Consider the following 24,291-nt stretch of genomic DNA (forward strand, 5'->3'; position numbering starts at 1 on the left):
CATCCATATGGGTGAAATAAACTATAGCAACATATATATTTAATTTTTAAGATTAGAGATCTTGATCATAAATAACCCTAAAATTATAGACCCGGGTTGAATTAATTTTTTGACATCTATTCCAATACCTTTTCACCAACTATTGTTCACTTAAATTATACTTTCAATTTTTAATTTAACTATCACATATATAAACATATTTTTTATAGTTATGAATTTCAACTCCTTTATCTAATCTAATTTATTTGCAATGATTATATAGTGAGAAAATTAAGTAGGGTGTGATAAATTGCTTTCAAATGAGTTGACTAATTTTGAACAAATAAAATTATTTTGCTAAATATTTACAAAATCAAGGTACACATATGTCAACTAAAATAAGGTAAATAATATAACTTACAATATGAATAATATATCAAATCATAATAACATTCAATTATATGAAATGATAATTCATGAATTATAATATGACTTTTTAGAAGTCTTATAAAATCATAATTACATAATGAAGAAAGCAAAATCCTCAAATCTACACATTTTTCATAGATATTTACAATAGAATGTGATTAAACCTTTTATAAATGACTTTTTCATAGATAAAATATGATTGCTTCAATTATTTGAAATGATACCCCATACACCATAATAAGACTTTCATAAAGCCTTTCAAAAACATTATAGCCTAGAGGGCAAAACTACAAACTCTATAAAGTTCACTTCCTTGAGAGCTCCAAAGTTCAAAACCATCTTCAAATTCTCTTATTCCCTGCCCTAGACATTGAACTTTGGAATAAGGAAATCCATTTATTCAGTAACACTCATAGAGTGTGATATTGACCCTCAGCCTGAAGTAAACATCTCCCTCATATGAATCAGTAGAAATGGTAGCAATTCCTCTGGCCATCAAGAAATCCCCTGTTCCACCCACAACAGATATATCTCTATACTTACTCAAGATGGGATCTGCCCCATTGAAGGTAATGGTGCCCTTGTGATCTGTTGAATTCAGCACAAATGTGAACCCCAGCCAAGAACTGAAGGTGTTCTTCATGTCATAGAAGTAGAACCCCTGAGCTCTTCCCACTGGAGGAGAGTGAAGATTGTTGTCAAGAGTGATTGGATCATCAAACACAGCAAGATTCCCAAAGTGGTTGTTGCCAGTCATAATGGTGAGATTGGCTCCTTCAGGGGCTGCAACAAGTGTAGATGTTGCATTGTGTGCATTCTTGCCATTGTAGATTATATCATGGAAATACAACACAAAACTCTTGCAAGGCTTTGGAAGCTTCATCTTCCTTCTATGGCAATCTACGGATTTTAGCATGATGGAAGACACTAGAAGGCATAGAAAGCATAACTGAAGAACTCTGATAGCTCTCATTGCCATTGGCGATATAAAAGCTAAAGAGATCTATGAGGAAAAGAGGGCTCTCAAGGAAAGAAAGAAAGAGACTCTTAGTGATGTTTGCTTCATCTTCTACTGAAGCTCTATATATAGAATTATTCTGAACAAGAAAGTAAATCATGAGTCATATGATCTCCACGTGATTTCTGAAGTGAGATAAGAACAACCCTCAGTCAAATGCTTTCGCCGTCTCGTGAGAGAATTTCGTTTTGTTTATTGGTTATGAGGGTATTTGGTCAGATTTCGTGACGGCTTTCAACATTCATGGGGATTAAAGACCATTAAATTGTTTTGTTAGGTCTTTGGGATGGAAGTGGGTTGGTGGATCGTGAAAAGGAGATATATTAAATCTTTCCAAGTGGAATTTAAATGTGGGAGTTGGTGGTATTTTTTTGGGGGCTTTTTTGTGAAAACTTTTGAATTGTTATTATTATTTTTATTTTGCTTGGATGGTCAAGATAGGAATTGAAATAAAATTAAATTTTGTTTTATAGTCTAACATTAGGTGATTTTGTTTTTGGATCTATAAATGACTTGTAAATATATAGGACGATGCACACATTAATGTAGATGAATGAAGACATGTTAGAATTGAAATAGTTTGAAATAGTTTTTTAAATGTATTTCTTTTTTCTTTTTAAATATCAAAAGTAAATTTATCTATCATTTTATTGGACAATAGTTGTGAAAAGTCTTATTACTGTGATGTAAGCATATAATCTTTTAATTCTTTCATTTTGACTATAGAAAAATAATATTGCTATTATTGTCCTCAATCATAATGGCATTATTTTTGTTAGTATAAGTAAATTAAATAAGATGTACACACATAAACACATATTAGTCTAATAAGTAGGAGATAATTTCCACAGCAAGTCAAATTGTGTTATTGCCATCAGGATTTAATTGTGTGACTTTCAGTCAAACTCATTTATCCATGTTTCATGAGTAGTGATTCAACATGAATCCATCTCTCATGAGAATAAATGGAACACTTAACACTCATTGGATCTAGGTGATGCTCATAGGGGTGAAGCACCAGGACTTCCCAGGAGGTCACCCATCCCAGTACTACTCTAGCCTAAGTGCGCTTAACTACGGAGCTTCCTCTGTGGTTAAACCGAAAGCTTACAACCCCATTTGCAAAACTTTCACCAAGTGTTGTGCTTTATGAACCATTCATTAGAAAGCCCCTTAAGCTCATCAATTGATAAGTAGGAGATAATTTCCACAGCATGTCAAATTGTGATATTGCTATTAGGATTTAGCTATGTGATTTTGAGTCAACTCATTGACCCATTTTCATGAATAGTGATTCAACATGAATCCATCTCTTGTGAGAATAAATGGAACACTTAGCACTCATTGGATCTAGGTGATGCTCACAGGGGTGAAGCATCGGGACTTCCTAGGAGGTCACCCATCCCAATACTACTCTAGTCTAAGCATGCTTAACTACGAAGTTTCCTCCATGGTTAAACCCAAAGCTTGCAACCCCTAATTAAAACATTAATAATATAATATAATAGAATATTAAAACATTAATAATGGAATAGAATAATCAAACTTTGATAGCATACTTTTTTGTTTCTAGAAAGGGATTAAGGAGATAACAATGTTTAGCTTTGTGACTAGAGAATGGATGAAATCTAATGTGATATATCTTGAGATTAAAAATATTAAATAGTTATTATAATCTAGTTTTAAAAAAAGTGTTCTACAATTGAATAATTTCATCGATCTGGGAAAAGTTGGCACTTATAGACTTGCCTTGCCTATAGTGAGTTTGTTTTGATGTATTGCATATTCTTTCATCAATTTGATATTTTTTATCTATTTTTTCTTCATTTGTCATGTAGGTTAAATATCTCAAACACTCAAAATGATATTGAATTGAGAGGTATATATAAGTAATTGACTCTACAAGCCCTGATCATGTGAATATGTTCTCTTCAAGTATACTCTTTAATCCAGGTCAAAGAAAATGTATACAAGCACCAATGACTATTTGAAAGATCACATCATTAAAGTGTTGTAAAAATGATGTGCTACCTAACCGTTTATTTTATACATATGATACAAAGAATCAATGAAATTAGAAAAGTAGTACATGAAAAGTAAATGTAAGTGAAGTAATGATTATGAATAATTCATCGTGTAATGATCATGTAAATTTCATGAGTGGTAAGAATGATACAAATATGGACTTGAAATGAAATCAAAGAATTATAATGTTGTTATCAAAATGGAAAAAATAAGGTTATTACATTAAATATTAAAATAATATATTCCACCAATGTAACACATTGAAGAGCATTGCCTCACATTGGTTTAGGTATGCAATAAGGAACACTAGCATTGGATAGGGGCATAAAACTTTAACAATGTCACAAAGTCAAATTAAAGAGATTGAGCTTAAACAAATTTATAAAATAGAAACAAAGGAATCAAAACTAAAATAAGGGCTCAAAGAAAAAATAATTAGTGCAAATTTAGAGAATCTACATCAAGAAAAATAATAACATAAAGTCCAAGCTAGAATAACAAGGCATAAAAACAAAAATAATGGAGCAAGTCATGAATAATAGTATAACACCCATAAGTCTATATATACTTCCATGAAGACATAATATAGAAGGGGATATGTAATGTTCATAGATGTAAAAATATAGAAATAGTGGTGTCATAAATCATTTGGAGATTGGGTGCTCATAATGTAAAGATATTATAGTAAAAATAATATGTAGAGGGATAAGACATGATAAGGTAACTATAAAAGTTTAATATGACAAGGTTAGATCAAAGAAATCACCTTCTTGGTGGTTGGGGGTTTTGGATGATCACTATATGATTTAGAAAGTATCCACAGATGTGGATGGGTTGGATAGCTCTTCTCAGAATGATCTTTCTTTGGTTGGGGATTCTGTTGTTTCTCTAATGATTTGAATGATGTCCTTATGGTGGTTTTGACTCAAAATGTTGTCATTGTTCCTTCTTCTTCTGCTGAATTTGATGATTCAAATTTTGTCCCTTTGGTGGCTTTGATTTAGAATGTTGTTGTTGTCCTTTCTTCTGTTGCTAACTCTATCCAAAACATTGTTGTTGGTGTCGATTCAACTATTTTATCTCCCGCTATGAGGGTTTTGGGGGTTAGTAGTGGGGCTACCGCTTTTCCAGTGGTTTGCCCTAGGGATTGGTAGAAGGCTGTTGGGAAGGTGGAGGATGGTTGGACATCAGTTAAAGGAAAAAAAGTTAAATCCTCCAAACCTTCACTTGATATGTCTTTATGTTCTCAAAATACTAGACCAAAATGTAATCTTGATGGTATGTGGCTTTTTGAGTTGTTTTCCCTCTTGTTGGGAACTTTGGTGTGTTCATCTAGTTTGTTGGGTGGTGTTCCATAGTTTTTTAAAGATCCTTCATCGTTATATCTTTCTTGTCCCTTTGTACAAGGTTTTGGGTCCTTTTCAAAATCTATTTTTACTTAATAAAAACTATAAAAGTTTAATATGACTATATAGCCTTAATATATAGCTTTAGGAGTATGATATATCAATGTAGGCTCAATATGTATGCTCTAAAAGAAAATTATGTAAATGTATGATTAGATAAATATAATAGTAAATATATATAAATTGTATCATAGATGATGTAAATCAATGAATGTTAGATCATGTGTAGAAAAATAATATCATAGTGGGTAAGAAAACATCATGAAGTAATGCATGTTCAACTATGTTTGTATGTGTCATAAGTTAAAATAGTTTTTTGATTAAGGAAAACGAGCTTTAAAAGGGCCCTGAAACCCAAACATAAAATATCAATCTACAACAGAGCGCAAAAGGCTACAAACCAAGCCTGAAAGAAAAAAGAAAGAACATCTCCCTAAACAAAGATACAAACATAAATAAAGCCAGAGAGAGATGCCAAAAAACTAGGGCAGCCCAAAAAGGCCAGGGCGCTCAGACGATGTCTCTTAGCATTTCATTTGTGTTGATCTCCAGCTCCGACAGCTTGCCTATTGCCTCCTTCACCTTAGAAAGCTCCTGATCTAGGGCTAGAGTATCCGTTTTTCCTAGTGCTAGATCTGGTTCGTTTCCTTGCACCTTCATCCAAAGTCTTTTCCTTTAAGCTGTGGGTGTTAGGGTCATGCTCCTTGTTGATGCTCTGATCATCTATAGAGTGGATGAACTTCTTGATGTTCACATTGTCTTTGAGGATGCTAGAGCTCTACTCAACTATACCTTACATTGTTATTCCACTACATGAGTTATGTTGTTGACTTACTCCACCCTTTTGTCCATGTTTTGTTCATCCTCTTTGACCTTGTTCTTTAAGCTATAGGTCTCCCTTTTCAGAGTGCTCATTATGTGGTTGAGGTCAAGGATTTCGTGGAAAAGCCACTTAGTGGTGCGAAAGTTGTCCACCACATTGTTCTTTGCATTGTTAAGGACATCCATGTCTAAGTTATGCCTTGTAATGTCATTGAGGATAACCAGAGCAGGATCAATCAACTCCTCCAGCTAGATTCTACCATCTTCATTTTCTTTGACCTAAGTTATGATTAGCTCCTGTTTAATGCCCATATTGGCCAAAGCAGAGTCAAAGTTCCTCCACACCACCTTCTTATCCTTCCCTATGACCAAGCATCTGTAGGTACTAGTGTCAAAGTCCTAATAGCCTTGTTTGGGTCCCTCCCTATTAATGGGGTCCCCTTCCACCTTCTCACTCTCCTCCCCTTGTTTTTCCTTGTTGTCATCCAGGGTTTTCCTTTTCTGATTCCCTAACACCATGACCTCCTTCTCTTTGCTTTCTGGCACTTTGATAGTGATGGTCCTCTTATTCTTCTTTCATTCCTTACCATCCCCTTCCCTGATTTTCTCCTCTACCTCAACACTATCTTCACTCGTGTCCATCCCTTCAGCCCATTTATTATAACCCCTATCTGAAGAAGTGTCAATGTCCTGTGTGGGCTAGGGGTGCACAATTTTCTCCTTGCTATCAGTTTTGAGGGTTTTATTCCCCAAGCCATGCTATAGGGTCTCAAAGTCCTCCAAATTCATGTGCATCTCAAGACTTTCCTCCATATCTGAAGGTGAATAATTCTCCTCAAACTCATCAGAATCCCCTTTTATTTTCTTGCCATCTTTCCTATCTTTGATTTTTTTACTAGTAGCCCTAGCTTTGAAGTATTCATAGATTAATAGTAGTAGCCCCTCATGGAGTGCTGGATTTCTAGTTTTACTTTCTTTATACTCATTAATATTATCATTCATCGATGAGTAAAGGTAGAAGGGGATAGAAATTTTTGCCCCATACCTAAAATGGTTGAGGAGCACAAAGTGGTAAGTGCATATGCAATCAAACCTGGTATCAAGAGCAATATATTTGAAGATGGTACAGAGCACAAATCTCCACAGAGGCTTAATGGAGCTCGGGAGATAATGGGTACCTTTCTTCACCAGCGCATCTTTCTCCTCTTGGTTCTTAGTAAACTCCACCACCACTTGCCTAGATAATTTCTAGTCTCTGTAAAATTTCTTGCCAGTAATCTAGGATATAATTTCTTCCATAACAAAGAACTCCATCCCATCGATTTTAAGCATGTCTTTGTTCCAGTATCTAACCATACTTTTGATTACAGAGGGTTTCCATTTGTGGAGGCATTCAATATAATTCATTATTTCTCCTCTCCTCAGGATGTTCCACACCTTGGATCTTCTTCTCGGCTTCATCCTCTGGTTCCCTTCTATGTCTTTCCGCAACCATGGTGTTCTTCTCAATGCAATCTCTATTATCAGTATCAAAACCTTCAAAACCTGCAAGCCTTACGCTCTCCTCATTTTCTTACACCTTCTTTTCGCCTTGTGAATTAGCTTCCCACAAGTAGTACTTAACATAGGTTGATGGATATTGTAGATATGGGAAGTACAAGAAATATCATACTTCCACCTCACAACTTTGCATATTCCCCATAAATCATTGATTATCATAATAAATCCACACATGTGATTACTGACTGCAGCCTGCAACTTACTAACTTTCATTATGGCATTTAATTATACCCAATCTATCCAGGATACAATCCCTTTCAATGACTTCATTAAACTTTGATGGGATATCATGTCCATCCGTCCACTTAGCTGCCTCATTATACTTGACTACCCAATTTGCCAACCTATCTGCCACATTATTGGCTCATGGTACTTATGTGCCACATAGTTTTTTTCAAAAGTTTGCAGGTTCTGGATCAAATCTCTATTTCCATCATTCTTTTTCCTTGTCTCATCCTTTTTCTTCTTTCTGATTGATCAAATCACATACACAAAAACTTTGCACTTCACTTGCTAGATTTTAAAATACATGTTTCTCGTTATCCCTTGGCTATCACCTTTAACATCAACTTGATCAACAATAATGCATGTGTTATGCATCCCTTAAATAGAAAACTTATTTTTGTGTCATGAGATTCTTCCTTGTTTTTTCATTTAATCACAATTGTCTGATATTCATCCAACTTAGATTCATTGAATTTAGACACTCGACTATCAGACCTTAAACTTGAACTCTGTGCTTCAATTCAAATCATCAAATATCCTTCATTAGATCTTCATTTCATTTCTCCATCCATATATCTCATAATTAACTTTTTCCTTATCCTCAAAACTTCTCAAACTATCTTTATTTCCATCAAATTTGGCCTCAAGTTAGTTGTCTTCAAAACTATTATTGTCTCCCTTGCTCACTTGACACTATTCTTCACTCTATCAACACTACCCTTGGTTGACATTTTTCTTCATTCATTCCCTTTACATGCACTCGGTGACAATTGTAGTAGCTTATCTAATACTAAGGTTCTTCATTCACCAACCAAATTGTCTTCCACTTTATGACTTTCTTATACATGATCTTAACACTTAATCAAATCATGTAAAACAATCAAATCAACATTATATTGTCAAAGTATAGCTCATCAAGTGCCCATTGAATTACATAAACTTATCAATACTATCTTCATCAATATACTTTCTTCAAATCCTCTTCATTAATAAAATGATATGGCCCTCTAGTGAATTAGAATAATGTCTTACCAATCAAGCTTGACATCAATGAAAATATAGCAACTGATGTGACCCTTCTACAAACATTATCAGTTGGGGATAACAATCTCCCCCTTTGGCAATGATGGTGACACATTATTACATATCATTATATTATGAAAAAATATTTTCAAACACACATAAACATCTTTAGCTTTGACATCATCATGCTCTTTGTTCTACATTAGGTACTCTTGCTCAGTCTACAACTACTCCCCCTTAGGATATACTTCATCATTCAACATCAACTCCTTGTCTCCGTACACATAAACTCTCTCCTTTTCTATTAACTCTCTCCCCCATAGGCAATATCTTCCCTTTTGACAACATTTCCAAAGGTAATTGCAATTTTTGATAAGAAAATTATGAAACCTTGTAGTTAGACCTTGTACCTTGCATTTATTGATTACATCTTGTGCATTACATTCATTTTCACAACTTTGTGAACTGTCCCTAAAGAGTGAAATCCTACATCAACTCCATAAAGATATTTTGATCATCCATGAATTGATGCAACATGCATATATTATATTTCACTTAGTGAATATTGGATAGAGGTATTGATCCCTAAGCCATTTTGTCTATTAGTGTCAAACACTTAGTCATTCACAAGGCATGATTATTCGGTCATCACTATGACTCAGTCATCCTATATAGGCTAAGCCAAGGAATGAAGACTTGTACATGTACCAAGGAATGTGTCAAGAAGTAGTTACTATTGAGCGAGCTAATGATTGCCAAGCACTTCAATGATTTCAATCTTATTAGAGATAACAATGAATGTTGAGTTATTTAGAGTTATCAGTAGAAGTCAAGTGATATAGAGGTAGAGTTATTCAATTCATGTCACGCATAGTTAAGGTCTGGGATAGCATGACAGAATCATTCATGTTGAGATCCAGGGTGATATAAGTGTCGAGTAATACAATTTAACATTTTGTTTGGAATGACATTGAATCGTATGATAACAATTTTTGTCAAGTTGGAAGTGTGTTTTAAGATCAAGAGGGTAATCAAGGAGGTGATTACATGTTTACAGGGATATCATTAATCCCTAGGCAAGGCAATCCACCAATTAGAAAAATGTGAGCACCATACGGCAAAAGCATTGATTCTAGATCATTGATTTGGATCTAGAAGATTCATTGAATCATTTATTTAAGTAGGTTCTATGACCTCATTCAATATGGATGGGATGTATGCGGATGAATAGGTGAAGAGAAATTTTTTGGAGGTGAATTAGAGTGTAGAGACCGAGTAGTGTGGTGAAGAGTTTTGAGCATGGATAGAGGAGATCAATCATAGTCAAGTGATAGTACATTGCATAGAGGAGATATGTTATCAAGCATTAAAGTACTAATTGAAGGATCACGTATTAAACATTCTAATAGGTGTTTTAGAGTTAAATCTCTTAATAGAGTATCTTTAATAGGCTTATGCAAATCTCCTAATAGAGTACTCACTTCATTGTGATTTAAAAATACTTAAACCAAGGTAGAACCTAATAGGTCTTTTAGCCTTTAATAGGGTAGACCCATGATAGGGTAGATCATCAGAAGTGATCAAAGCATTGTAGCCTTAATGGGCACAAATTTATTGCTACATTAGTGAATATTTTGTGGGTGTTATCCCCACCACAATTTTACCTTCACCTTGGAATTTATTCGACATTAGCAAATTTGTTTGTTAATGTTGTATATGTTTATGAGTTTATATTTGTGGAGTTAGAAGGTAGATTCGATATTAAGTTGATGTGATTGGTAACAAATCTAGAAAGATCATTGAGAACTAGAAGATTAATGTTTATCTTTTATATGAATAAGAAAAGGCCACAAATGAAACATTAAGGCAATCCTTGAAGAGAAGGAAGCAGATGGCTATATAACAAAATGACACCCAATACCAAAAATAATTTTTTGAAGAACTATTTGATGAGGGAAATTCCAATGAATTTGATGCAGCAATAGTAGATCTATTGGAGAGGAACATTACCTTGAATGAGGAAGAAAGAGCATTGAAAATAGAACATGAAATTCAAGAAGTAAGGCTATGTGAAGTAACAAAACAAAAGAAAAAGGTTGAGGAAGATAAAGAAAAAGTTGAAGTGATAGGAATAGTTGATGAAGACAAGAGACATTTGGTAACAAGACTTGATGAAAGAATCAAATAAGTACATAAGACAACACATAATCAGTTTGATATGCTCAATTAGTTGCTAAGTGAAAATCATGAGATTGGAAGAAAGGAATTGGAGATTTCAAATCTGAAATCTAAAAATGACAAGTTGACAAATGAGTTGAAAGATGAAAATAAATTTTTTGAGAGGTTGAACAAACCTAAACAGTCCATGAGATTTCTAAATGAACAAATGAATGCACCAGGTAGAGCTCATGACACCTATGGTCTAGGCTATGTCAAGTTCCTTTCAGGTGTTGAACAAGTGTCGAGCAGGGATAATCATCAAAGCAAGGAGAATAAAGGAATGTGAATACAAAGTCAAAGAACAAGAAGACTACATGCTATCATTGTGGAAAACCAAGCCATACAACAAACTTTTGTAGGAGCAAGAATAGTAAGTGAAACCCCAAACCTAAATTCAATGGTTATTGCTTTAATTATGACAAACAAGGTCATCAAGCACATGAGTGTAGATCAAAGATCAATAAGGCACCAACTACTTATTTATTTGAAGGATTTTTTTGTACATGTCAAAATTATGGTCATAAATCACAAGATTATAGATCTAAGGCAAAGAATGATTTGACACCTAAAGGTCAAGGAAAAGCACCTAAGAAAGATAATACCATAAATTGGGATTACAATAATTATATAAATTGTCAATATTGTGGTAAGTATGGACACATTGCATCAAATTGTGCTAGGATACATCTCAAGGGAAGATCTGGTAACTGGAGAAATTTTGGACCAGTATGTTTCAATTGTCAGAATGTTGGTCATCTAAGAAAGGATTGTATGAAATGAGCGTCAACACCAAATATTGAGGTAAACAATGGAAAGACAAAGCTATTTACTAAAGAATTAAGGAATGAAATGAATCAAACATGGAGAAAGAAGTCAGATGAAGGAAATAATACAAATGGACAAATTGTGATCACTAAATCCAATGGATTAGGTGATTCCCCTGCCTCAAACTAAATGACAAGGTATGCATGGAACTATGTTTCAAATTGCTATATCATATAGTAGTTCCTCATATTGCATGCATGTAAGTCCAAATCAACATTACTAAGGATGCATAAGGACATATGTTAATTTTCAAGTTGAAGATGAATTATGGTACTAAGTTTGAAATCTTGGTAGAGATTGAGTGCTAGTTTTGAATGTTAGTATGAACCAAGTTTTGATACTAGCCGAGAAATGTTGGAGGATGTGTACACACCAAATTTTTAGTGAGTGAGTTGAGACAGTTGTAATGCACCCAGTGTATACCTAATATTAGCATGGAGTATTTAATGGAAGCCCAATTTGACTATTTAAAGCTATATAGTTGGTTTTAAAATTTATTTCAACTCATCATGCTATTGGGTTAACAGAGCAAAGAGTTAAGACAATTTGTAGAGTAGTTTGTGCAAAGTACGAAGAGATTGTAGTACATGCCACTAGCTTAGCAAGTAAGTTGTGTGAGGTTATTTGAGCTGAGATTCAAAGTCATGAATTTTCTTGATTTGAAAACCCTATATTGCAAGAATGGTATCATCTGCATCTGCAAATGAGAATAGGGAAGCATTGAAGGATAGTAAAGCACAAATTGTTTGCAATGATGCATGTAATCCACCTATGTTCAAGGCATATCCTAGCATTGTGTTAATATGAGCTTTGTTAGGATCTTTATTTGCGATTCCACCCAATGTAACACCTTGCTCAAGAACCCAAGAGAAATTACACACTGTTTTACAATGTTTTATTGAAAAAATTATTTTTAAAAATTTATACAACACAACAATAATAATGTGAAAGAAATATACACATACACATCAACTACACATAAGGAATCACAAATAAAATTTCCATTCCTCAAGGGTTCCTTCACATTAAGTCACATTTAAGAAAGTTTTATTAATTAGTTTTAACCTCAAGTACAATATGTAATCGTAAATGACTATCATATAAATAACCTAGGAACATCCAAAAAAAAAAATTCACTACACATGTCGAAGAGTATGTAATAATAAATACAAATACATCAAAATACAGTACATCACCTCATAGGATCTTAATATACAAAGTACATGAATACATAGATACAACATCTGAATAGAAAGTCTCCAAGATAAGAATAAGAATGATAATGGTACAACTACATCAATTAGCATCCAACATTGGTGTCAATCTAAGAGGGGGCCAAATGGTAAGAAGTCACTACCTCCCAACCACGTGGTCACCTACTCAGGCTCTCACTGCCACCATGTAGGGGAGATAATGTACAATTCTCATATGGCTAATCAAACCACATAATTGACAACATAAATCCTAGGAAAGGATCCTAAAAGCTTTCTACAATAAGTGGTACTATTCATATGAAAAAAGAGAATCCCAGAGGAAATTCAAAATAAACACACGCACACACACACACACACACACACACACACACACACACACACAGAGGCAACCTAAGATGCATAAGGGGAAGTGTCATCACATAAGTCAACTCTAACCTTACCTTGGTAGTCTTGTGGACCTCAGCCCCATAGTTACTCTATGCAACATCGGTAATCTTTTCATGTAGACAAGGAAACTAACTATGCAAGATCACAATTGAGCATCTTCTCTCACTCCCATCCTAGCCTGTACTAGCGTTCAAGGTATGGGTGAGGGACATGTAGTATTTTTAATTCATTTGAAATTCCCCCATTTAATGTGCAATGTTGTTACTTAATTAAGTTACTTACAATGATTTACCCTAGTAGCCACTTAAGGCCTCGACCCCCATTACAAGCCACTTCCCCTTTATACACCGAGATAACCTACCCCAATGCTCCATTCAAAATAATCCCAATAATATCAAAAATATTCTCATAAACCATAATCATGAAAGTCACCAAATAAAAATAATGGAGCATAGGAAATAACATCACATCCACACAAGGATTCATCATCCATCTTGATATAACATCTCAAAGAACCATCCATCTCATAATGGCTATCCCATAATCATAGTAACAATCCATAAAGTTGCATAATCATGAGAACAATGAACAACCAATGCCAATAACTTCCATCTCCACCATAGGGAGCTTAACCCATAAAAATAACCATCCGGATCAAAGAACAAATATAAAGTAACATGATCTATAAATGAAACCATCCTATAAGACAATATAAATTGTAATACAAGGTGACCAAGTAAATCGAACTTAACAAAGTAATGGTCATCATCTATTTTGGTTAAAAGACATAATCATCGAATCAAGAAGGATTACTCACACTTACACTCCAAATCATACATGGACTATCAAGATATAAAAATGGTTATATCATTTCACATTAAAAAAAGAGCCTCACTACCTCTCGTGAACGATACTAATTGACAATCTACATAACCCCCAAAATATCATATAAAAGAAAATACAATAAAACCACATACAAAGAAATCATAATAATAATAATAGTTTGTCAAACAATATTTAATTATAATCTCAAGTTTATCTATAGTTTAATCCAATTAACTTATAATTAATTCACTTGTGAAATAAATCTTAGTTCATTCATTCATAATTTATCTTTAAGTTATATCATAGATATTTAAATATAAGATTACTTAAATTTAAATTTAACTTTAAATCATATTATAAATTCAATTGAATTATAATATAAATTCATTAAATTACAAATACCAAATCCATTTATAAATACACCAATTTAAAAATTAAATTAAATAATCTAATTACATATACTAAAATAAATCAATTCTCAAGTAAACTTACTTTTAGAAAAGTAATTAATAATAACCATAATAATAACTCTAAATCCTAAATCAAACTTTCCTAAATTATAACCTATGCAGATTTGAAAAGGAATGGGAAAATAGTTTATAAGGAACAAATGATATATTTAAACATTAAAAACAAGAGACACAATGCGTCATAGTTCTTGCCTAATGCATAATGGTTGTAGAGGTGTAGATGAGTGAGAATAAGGTTAAATAGTTCTAAATTAACATTGTGAATGCATTAATTTTTGCCTAGAAATGCACTTGTGATCTGATAGGATGGCTCATATTTTGTTGTTAAATTCTTGTGTTATATTATTATATCTTTGGGTATTTAAGCCCAAGAATAAGAGGCCAAAGTCCCCAATATGGCACTAAGTACTTAATATCATACTACGATCAATACATATGCTTTAGACAAATTTGCACCTTCTACATTGACAACTTAAAATATGTGCAATGAGGAAAGATATCCATACCAATATCTGAATTATAGAACTTGAAGAAGTGATGAAGCATTTGGAGTATCACATTGTATATTTAAGCATGTTATGCATGCTACTAGAGAACCATAAGTAGTTGGAAAAACTCCCCCAACTATGTATCATTCTCATCTTGGTTATCAAATGGTAGTCACACTATTTTTAATCATTAGATAAAGATAAATAGCAGTATAGAATAGTAACAACATAAACATATATGCAGAGGAAAAAAGGGTAGATAATATAGAGGAAGAAGAGGAAGAGAGATAGAATAGTAAGATAGAGTGATACCAACATAAGTTGTGTGTGTGTGTGTGTGTGTGTGTGTGTGTGTGTGTGTGTGTGTGAGAGAGAGAGAGAGAGAGAGAGAGAGAGAGAGAGAGAGAGAGAGAGAGTTAAATATAATTATTTTTCTTAATAAAACAAATAGTCAAAATAAAATTATGGTTATAATAAAAAAAATTAAATATATTATATTTTAATTAATGAAACTAAGAATTTAATTTTTATATTAAAACTCACATTTGTATAAGAAAAAATGAAATGTATTGAAATATAAAAATATTTTGTAAGAAAAATTAATTTTTTAATTTTACACAATTAGAGAAGGTTTACTATTTAATGTTTTGTATTTCAAAAAAAAAATAAAATTAAGTAATTTTTAATTATGAAATAATATCTATATAATTTAATATGTACATTTGTAAATAATAAATAGATGTAATACATACAAATTTGATGTTGATGAAGATAAAAAATAAATAAATAAATTTGATGTTGATGAACAAATATGATGTAATAAATAAGAAATAGAATATAACTATTTAATTTTAATACATAGTTTATAAAAACTTAATAATAATTTATATATCTTTTATAATTGAATTATTTCTTTTTTGTGGTTATTTCCTTTAGTATGTTTTTTTGATGTAAAATATAATTATTAATTTAATATTAAAATATATATTTAAGTTTTAAATATATTTAACTAAATGATAAATTGTTTAAATAAAAAATATCAATAATAATAAATGATATAATTTATAAATTGTAACACTTATCAATTATACATATTACAAACATTATTATAAAATATAATTAAAAAATAATATTATTTAATTTATTTTTATAAAAGTAAAATAATAGTAATAATTCAACTACTTTTATTAAAAAATCAAAGTTTAAAAAAAATTAGAAATTCAAATAGAAAGATATAACATATTGAAATTATATTGCTATTGAGAATTAATATTGATTAGACATGTTGTGTGAGGTGGAAGATAATATGATTGAAAAAAAATAAAAAATCTTATCAACTTGTCACAAATGTAGAAAAGATAATGTTGTAATTAATGCATTCATTAATGCACGATGAAGTTGTTAGAAAATATTTGTAATTTTGTTGAAGAAAATTAATTTCCTCCCCCACCAAAAATAGTATGGACCAATAGAATGAATGAAAAATGTGATTTATAAAATAATGAAAAATTAGAAAAAAATATAGACATTTGAAATTTCATATAATTTTTTAAATTCTTTGATTTGATTGGTCAGTGTTAATGTCATATTAGCACTGACATGAATGCATAAGTACTCCTGCCCATGGTAGGAACTAATATTTCTGCCCATGGTAGGAACTAATAAAGTGTGTGAGGGGTGGGGTATGTGGCCCACGTCCCTTTTCCATGCTTTTTTGACCTATATAAAGAGTACAACCAAAACTAAAGTTACCCCATGCAATAATATCGGTGGTATGGTGGGATCACATGCAACGCTGGAACAATCACTTATTGTCTTATTTATTTATTTATTTTCATTTAAATCATTTAAGTTTAGTGTGTATAGATTTTCAGAAAAAAATAAATGATAAAAAACAATTTCATCATCTTGCCTCTTGTTGTGGTGTCCACAACACATGCCCCATTCCTCACTAGGAATGGGGACCCCCTACTTTTTTTAACTCTCGGACTCACAATTCAAGAGTCAGGAGAAGAATTTTTGTTTAAAAGTTGAGTCCAAAAATCACAAAAAAATCAAAAAATTGACAAAAAACAAAAAAAAAATTTTAAAAATTAAAATTAAAATTAAAAAAAATCATCAAACGCGTCACCCCCCAAAGGCCTTGCGCGCACGCTGCCACCCTTCAAAGGTCGCATGCGCACCTTCATGGGCAGCACGTGCGTCGCCCTTCGAAGGTTGCACACGCGCCTTCATGGGCAGCACGTGCGCTGCCCTTCAAAGGCCGCACACACATGCACCTTCATGGGCAGCGTGCGTGTTTCCCTTCAAAGGCCGTGCGTGCGTGCACCTTCATGGGCAGCGCACGCGCCGCCCTTCAAAGGTCGTGTGCGCACTTTAGGGGTAGCAGAGAGCCCACCCACGCTCCCAAGGCATTCACCTCCAGTTTTGTCTAAATAGTCATGAGAGGGGTTTAAACACTTTAAGGGTAGCAGAGAGCCCACCGCACTCCCAAGGCATTCACCTCCAGTTTTGTCTAAATAGTCATGAGAGGGGTTTTAAACATATCGTGTAAGTATAAGAAATATTTAATTTCTTATACTTAAGTTATATTTTAATATATGCGACGAATCTTTTGAGATAGGTTTCAGACCTCCCAGAGATAACGTAAAGATTTTAGAAAATTTTAGGGCTTCAAAAATCCAGACTTAGCCAAATTTCAGAGCTTTAGGAATCTAGACTTAGCCAAATTGTAGGGCTTCAAAATTTAAAGTCATGAGAGGGGTTTAAAACATATCGTTTAAGTATAAGAAATATTTAATTTCTTATACTTAAGATATATTTTAATATATGTGATGAATCTTTTGAGATAGGTTTCAGACCTCCCAGAGATAAGGTAAAGATTTTTAAAAAATTTAAGGCTCGAGAAATCCAGACTTAGCCCAATTTCAGGGCTTCAGGAATGCGATGAATCTTTTGAGATAGGTTTCAGACCTCCCGGAGATAAGGTAAAGATTTTAAAAAAATTTAGGGCTTCAGAAATCCAGACTTAGCCAAATTTCAGGGCTTTAGGAATCCAGACTTAGCCAAATTTCAGGCCTTCAAAATTTTAGACTTAGTGAGATTTCAAGATTCACCTCCAATTTTGTTTGAATGGCTAGTATGTCTTTACTATGCATTGTTAACTCTATGGACTAATGTTTGCTTCTTTTGTAGGTAAAAATGGCATCCTCAACTTGTCGAGGTCATAACTTTTGACTCGAGCCTCAGAATTCAGAACCGCTTACACTATTGGAAAGAAGAACCGAAGATCTAATTTCAATCTCTAAAATAGTGAGCCCTTGGCTGCCCAATTTTAAGGGCCGACGAAGGTTCTGACTTGAAATTTTGAGCAAAAGACCTCCAAAAAGGTCATTTAAAAACGCCTAGAAAATTTGTGAAAAAATATGAAAAAGTTGCAAACATTTGATCGTCTTGGATAATCTGGATCACTTGGTTTCTTGCCGAAAAGGATTGGACAGGTGGAGAGAAGACAAAGGTTAGAGATATAAAGGTTGGACACATAAAGCAAATCAGGTTCCTCATCTTATGCAGCTATTGGAGACAAGATTCAATGCAAGTGCCTTGAGATTTTCGATTGAAGAAGCGGAGGGAGTGCAAGTTTATGAAAGTAATTGGCTATAAAGAGGGTGTAAATCATTAGAAAAGGGCATGGAGCGTATACAAAAAGTGATCTAAAACCTCATTTGAGCAAAACTCAGAAACCGTTTTCAAAATTGAGAACTTTAATTTTTTGGTGAATTGAGCTCTGCAGGTCTACAGCTCCATAGGTACGTAGGTCCGCAGCTCCGCATTTTTTGAGCTTTGCAATTCAGAGGTGCGTCGACAATTGACTGCCAGTTCCAAAAATAGCACTTTCCATGCATCAAGAGTGCATTATGATGGCAAGTTAACTCCAACACACACTTAGTGAAGGGCCAGCTTCTATTTTTGATGTCTCCATACACTTCTACTTCGACTGATGGCTTCTTCCTACTTTCTCTCTCATTCTTTCATTGTTTTTGACATGTAAAGGGCTCATGCATCCAATTAATGAATAAAATATAGATGGAGTCCCTCTAAGCACCAGTTAGATTTTTGTATATATTTAGTTTGTTTTAATGTTTTAAAAGTATTTTATTGCATCAAGATATCTCTCACTCTCAACACAAATTGAGGAGACAATTTCTTATAAATACCCCATTGTAAAATGTAAGAAGGGCCGCCGTTATTATGCAATAAGGTTATGCTTTTAGTGCTAGCATTCGGAGTGTAGTTATTCTTGCCTGGATGTGTCATTGTTTTGTGGATTTTATTCATGAGATTTTGATTGAGCCAAAGGTTTATTGCATTGTTTCTAGTTTTGCGATCTTTAGTTCTAGTGTTTGCTATAGATATATGAATTTTGTTGACGTAACGAGCTTGAGAACAGATCACACAATTGTGTCTACATAGCTTTTTGTCTCACATGAGCACACTTTTCGTGGCCTTGGATTTGATGAAGAGTGAAACATCATTCGATTTGTTAAAGATTCTCATCGACGATTGCATCAGTGGATTCTAGGAAGCGTTGCTCCTATTTTCATTGGTTTCCTACCATTTTCTTCGAAGGTTTAACTCGCAGCGTGTTGTGTTCTATAGCTTATGTCCATTTAGGAATTTCAATTTCAAGTTATTTGATTTCATGTTATTTGCTTTCAGTTTCATTATTTGCTTTGCTAACCCCCTATTAGAATAGGACCTCATAGTAGTTGTAGTATTAGAGTTGCATTCATTGAAAAACAGAAAATACAAAAATATTGTTCTTTTGGTGTGATATTTTGAGATAGCAAACAGATTTTACTTGATTCCAAGGTAAAAGAGTTTTTGGAACCAGCAAAGGCCTCCTCATGAACATTCACATTTATCTTCTACTGAGTAGATTTTGGTACGTCGCAAGACAAACACTGAACCTTGGAGTGGATCAAGATTTGCTTTTCAAGAGAGGAATTATGTAATGGATTCCTGCCATTGACCTCATGCAAAATGAACGCCCAACAGAAGTGGCACTAGAAGGAGGGCCTAAAAAAAAAAAACCTACTCTTGGAAACAAGAAAGATTTGATAAAGTTTCAAAAGTTTTGCACTCTTGCAATAATTTGCGCTTTGCACAAGTTCAAATTTTTTTTTGAGTTTTTTAGAAATTCAGGTGTGCAGGTCCATAGGCTCACAGATCCACAAGTCCACAGATCCACAAAATTTTGTGGTGCACTATTTTGAGGAAGTGTGTTTCTCCAAAGGTGCACTTTTCCAGAATAAACACAAGTTGTTAGAACTTAGTCACTTTCACAAGCATCATAGTGATAAAGGGATTCCAAGAACTCCACCCTTTCACATTACACGTTTCATCATCATCATTCGCTTTGCATTCCACTTCACACAGTTTCATCATTATGTACCATGTCTTTCTTCAATGCCCAAAGTTCACCTTTGAACCTAACTGAACCATTACATGACTTGCCCAAAAATCTTGAAAAGTTTTGCCCATAGTTCATCTATGGAGAATCACGAACAGTAGAAGATCATATCAAAATTTTCAAAGAGATCTGTAATCAAAACCAGATTCAACATATGGATGTGGTATACCACCTTTTTCCTTACACTTTGGGGGAAATTGCGTTCAGTTGGTACCTCAATCTGCCACCAGCATCAATAATGGATTGGAACTCCTTTGAGAGAAAGTTTCTAGAACAATTCAAGATCTATGTTGATCCACTTCTTCTATATCATCAATTCATCTCAATTAAGAGGGATCCCCATGAGACTATTTCATAGTTTAATCATTGCTTCTATAGGATGTATCGAAGAATGGAGTTTCCATATACTGTACCATAGGAGGCTACCATCCAGGTCTATTTTGGAACAATGGATTCATTAACTTCTATTTTTCTAAGAAGGCTCCCAGCTAGAGACATTGATACCATTAAAAAGGTTTTCAAAGAGGCTATTATATTCACAAGTCAGGTTACTGCTGCTCTAATGCCAACAATTACATATTCCGGATATGGGTCTCAAAAGACCGCTTTCTTTGAGTAGAAGGCAGTTGGATCCACTAAAGTAGAAAGCAATGTGGCTAGAGAGCTTAAGGCCATGAAGGATACAATGTCTCTTTTATCCAATGAACTCATCAAAATAAATTCAAATTCTTCAAGAGACCAAGGCAATCATCCATGACAACTTGCTACCCAAAACAATTATTCTCAAAATCAGAGTGGAAATTTTGGCCTTTACAGGAATATCAACAATGAGAATAGTCGTATCACAGGAATGAGTCCAAGTAAAAATGAGTATGGGCACAATGATGTTTCGGATCAGCCTCCCCAAATCATGGAGAAACAACCTTTGCAGTTTAGTGCAATGATGTTTGAATCACGTGATAAGTCCACAGGAGGAAAATTTGATGAAGATAATCAAGAGGAGTTTGTATTCCCATTCAATGAAGAAATTATTCCAAGTGTTGATGTCGCAATAAGTGTGGATATGCCAAGAAGTTTTGAGGACACGGGAAATTTTGAAGTTCCAAAACTCCATGAAGTTGCAAAAGGTGATGGAAATACAGAAGATCCTGAGGTTGGTGAGATTTTTGAATCACAAAGTCATCAAGAAGAAGACACCAATTCTTCCTGCGGTGATATTGATTCCCCATTGGATAATGATAAGCTGCCTCCTTCAAAACAAGATTTGTCAGTAGAAGAGATGGAAAAAGTGTTCAATTTGGTCTCAAGTTTGACTGAGGAAATGTCTATTTGTGGGTATTCTACACATATATCAAACCATGCAATAACTGAGTCATGTAGAATCCATCCATTTGGGTTCCATTCAGAAGAAAGTTGCCCCAATTTCTTGTTAGCTTGGGAGATTGCAATGGAGGGAAAGTATGATTTTGAACAAACTTCTTTGGAATACGAGGCAGAAAACATCTTGGTCAATGATAGTAATGAATCCTGTAATTCAAAAGGGAGGCTGGGAATTGAGTTCCCTAGTCTAAGGGAGCCTAGAGCAGAACCTAAAGTGTCTCCATGTGCACAAGAAGTGGTGTACCATGAGATGAGACCACCAGAAGGAGAAATTACAATGTGTGAGTGTACCCCTATGGTGGGGGACTTGCTAGATCAGGTGATATCTTTCCATTGTCCCTCTCAGTTTGGTGATTTTTAATTTGAATATGATGCTAAAGGTAAGAGAACTTGTTTGTGGATTAATCATGGCCATATAGAGTTACCACAACTTCTAATTTTGTGTGATTTGTGCCCCGAATTTGAACCAAGATTGTCAAAACTTTATTTTTCTGAGTACAAAGACAAGTCAGTGTTTTTGAGAACTATATGGGGTGGTTCATTACTATTGCACATAATGAGAAATCTACTAATAACTACCTGAAATTCTTATTATTCAAGTTTTTCTGTAGATAAGTTTTTGTTTTTGTTTTTCTTAGTCTTTTTTAGTCTTTCTAGTTAGGTGTTAGTTTTCTTTGAGTCGAGTCTTTTTGTTTGGGTGTTGTGTGTTTTCTTTCAGTCATGTGTTCATTTTTTTTTAAAGTTCTGTCAGTCCTAGGGGGTAAAGTGTATGTGGGGTTTTTCTCAAGATTTTACTAACCACTTTTTGGTCTGACTTCAGGAGGAGGTATTTCTTTGTCAAAACATTTGGACGATTGTGTGTTTTATACCAACCAAGTAACAGACATTTCTTGTGGAATTAGGGGACTTTCAGTTTGGAAATCAGAAGCCTAGACCAACAAGCTCTCCACACTTTGAAAATTTTAAGATTTGATCATTTTGGGTGCTATTGAATTCAAGTCGAAGATAATGAGAAATGATCCAAACTCTAACTAGTTCAAACAAGAGGGGTCTCCTTGAAAGGTTGCTAAGATCATTGTTTGGCATGAGAGTTTCCTAAAAAGTTCTAAAAGAGGAACACAAGGGATGTTCATAAGAGATTGAATCCAAGAAATGACACTGATGTTCTGACTACATAGTCTAAACGTAGTTAGGATACATAATTTAAAAAAAAAAAAAAAAACGGTGTTAAGTCTGAAGGATTCTAAGATCTGAAATGGCAAAGGATACGCTCTCAAAAAAAAGCATCTTGTATTCAAAATATTGTTTCATCAAAAGTAACATTCTGAATGACATAGAGAAATTATGCAAAAGGCCATAAGTTAAAAGAACGTGACATCCCACCAAGAGCCCTCAAACTAATTCTCTCATATGGTCAAGCAATTGATTGATAAAGGGCCTTCGTGGAGATTCTGAATGAATAAGCTAGGAGGAGTTGAAGATTATTTTGAGTTGTCAGAAAATTTTGATTGACTGCAGCTTGACACATCAAAAGGAATGAATACACAACGTACACACTAAGCTAGAAGGTTTCAACTTCTGAGATTTTGATTGCAAAGTCATCTGAAGACGCTTGGGATGTTCGAAGCTTGGTTGGTGTTTGATACACATTGGAGGAATGTTTGCTAATGAAGAAATGCCTTGGTCATTTCTTCCTTTTTTCAAGGCTATTTGTTGTGGTGTCCACAACACACGCCCCATTCCTCACTAGGAATGGGGACCCCCTACTTTTTTTGAGTCCCAGACTCACAATTCGAGAGTCAAGAGAAGAATTTTTGTTTAAAAGTTGAGTCCAAAAATCACAAAAAAAAAAAAAAAAATTGAAAAAAACACAAAATTTTTTATTTTAAAAATCATCAAATGCGTCGCCCCCCAAAGGCCACGCGCGCACGTTGCCACCCTTCAAAGGCCGCATGCACGCCTTCATGGGCCGCGCGCATGCACCTTCATGGGCAGTGCGCGCACCACCCTTCAAAGGCCGCTCGCACACACCTTCAAGGGAAACACGCGCACCGCCCTTCAAAGGCCACGTGTGTGCTTTAAGGGTAGCAGAGAGCCCACCCGCGCTCCCAAGGCATTCACCTCCAATTTTGTCTAAATAGTCATGAGAGGGGTTTAAATGTACGCTTTAAGGCTAGCAGAGAGCCCACCCACGCTCCCAAGGCATTCACTTCTAGTTTTGTCTAAATAGTCATGAGAGGGGTTTTAAATATATCGTTTAAGTATAAGTTTAAGATATATTTTAATATATGCGATGAATCTTTTGAGATAGGTTTTAGACCTCCCGGAGATAAGGTAAAGATTTTAGAAAATTTCAGAGCTTTAGAAATCCAGACTTAGCCAAATTTCAAGGCTTTAGGAATCCAAACTTAGCCAAATTTCAGGCCTTCAAAATTTTAGACTTAGCCAGATTTCAAGATTCACCTCCAATTTTGTTTGAATGGCTAGTATGTCTTTACTATGCATTGTTAACTCTACGGACT

At 34.1% G+C, this 24,291-nt stretch overlaps 1 protein-coding gene across 1 annotated transcript; it reads right to left on the minus strand.

Moving 5' to 3' along the window:
• Window positions 1–563: 563 nt before the first annotated feature.
• Window positions 564–1,473, minus strand: LOC149539319 (dirigent protein-like). The gene has a single exon (XM_089800624.1). The coding sequence runs from the start codon at window positions 1,385–1,387 to the stop codon at window positions 809–811; it is 579 nt and encodes a 192-aa protein (XP_089656750.1). The 5' UTR covers window positions 1,388–1,473; the 3' UTR covers window positions 564–808.
• Between the last annotated feature and the right edge of the window lie 22,818 nt (window positions 1,474–24,291).

The sequence above is a fragment of the Cupressus sempervirens genome, chromosome 9, assembly GCF_028749045.1.
Source record: "Cupressus sempervirens isolate cs-2001-9-10 chromosome 9, ASM2874904v1, whole genome shotgun sequence".
NCBI lineage: Eukaryota > Viridiplantae > Streptophyta > Pinopsida > Cupressales > Cupressaceae > Cupressus > Cupressus sempervirens.

Bases quoted from the DNA above. Each gene is read 5' to 3' on its own strand.
- LOC149539319 (XM_089800624.1), bottom strand. From the start codon at position 1,387: ATGGCAATGAGAGCTATCAGAGTTCTTCAGTTATGCTTTCTATGCCTT.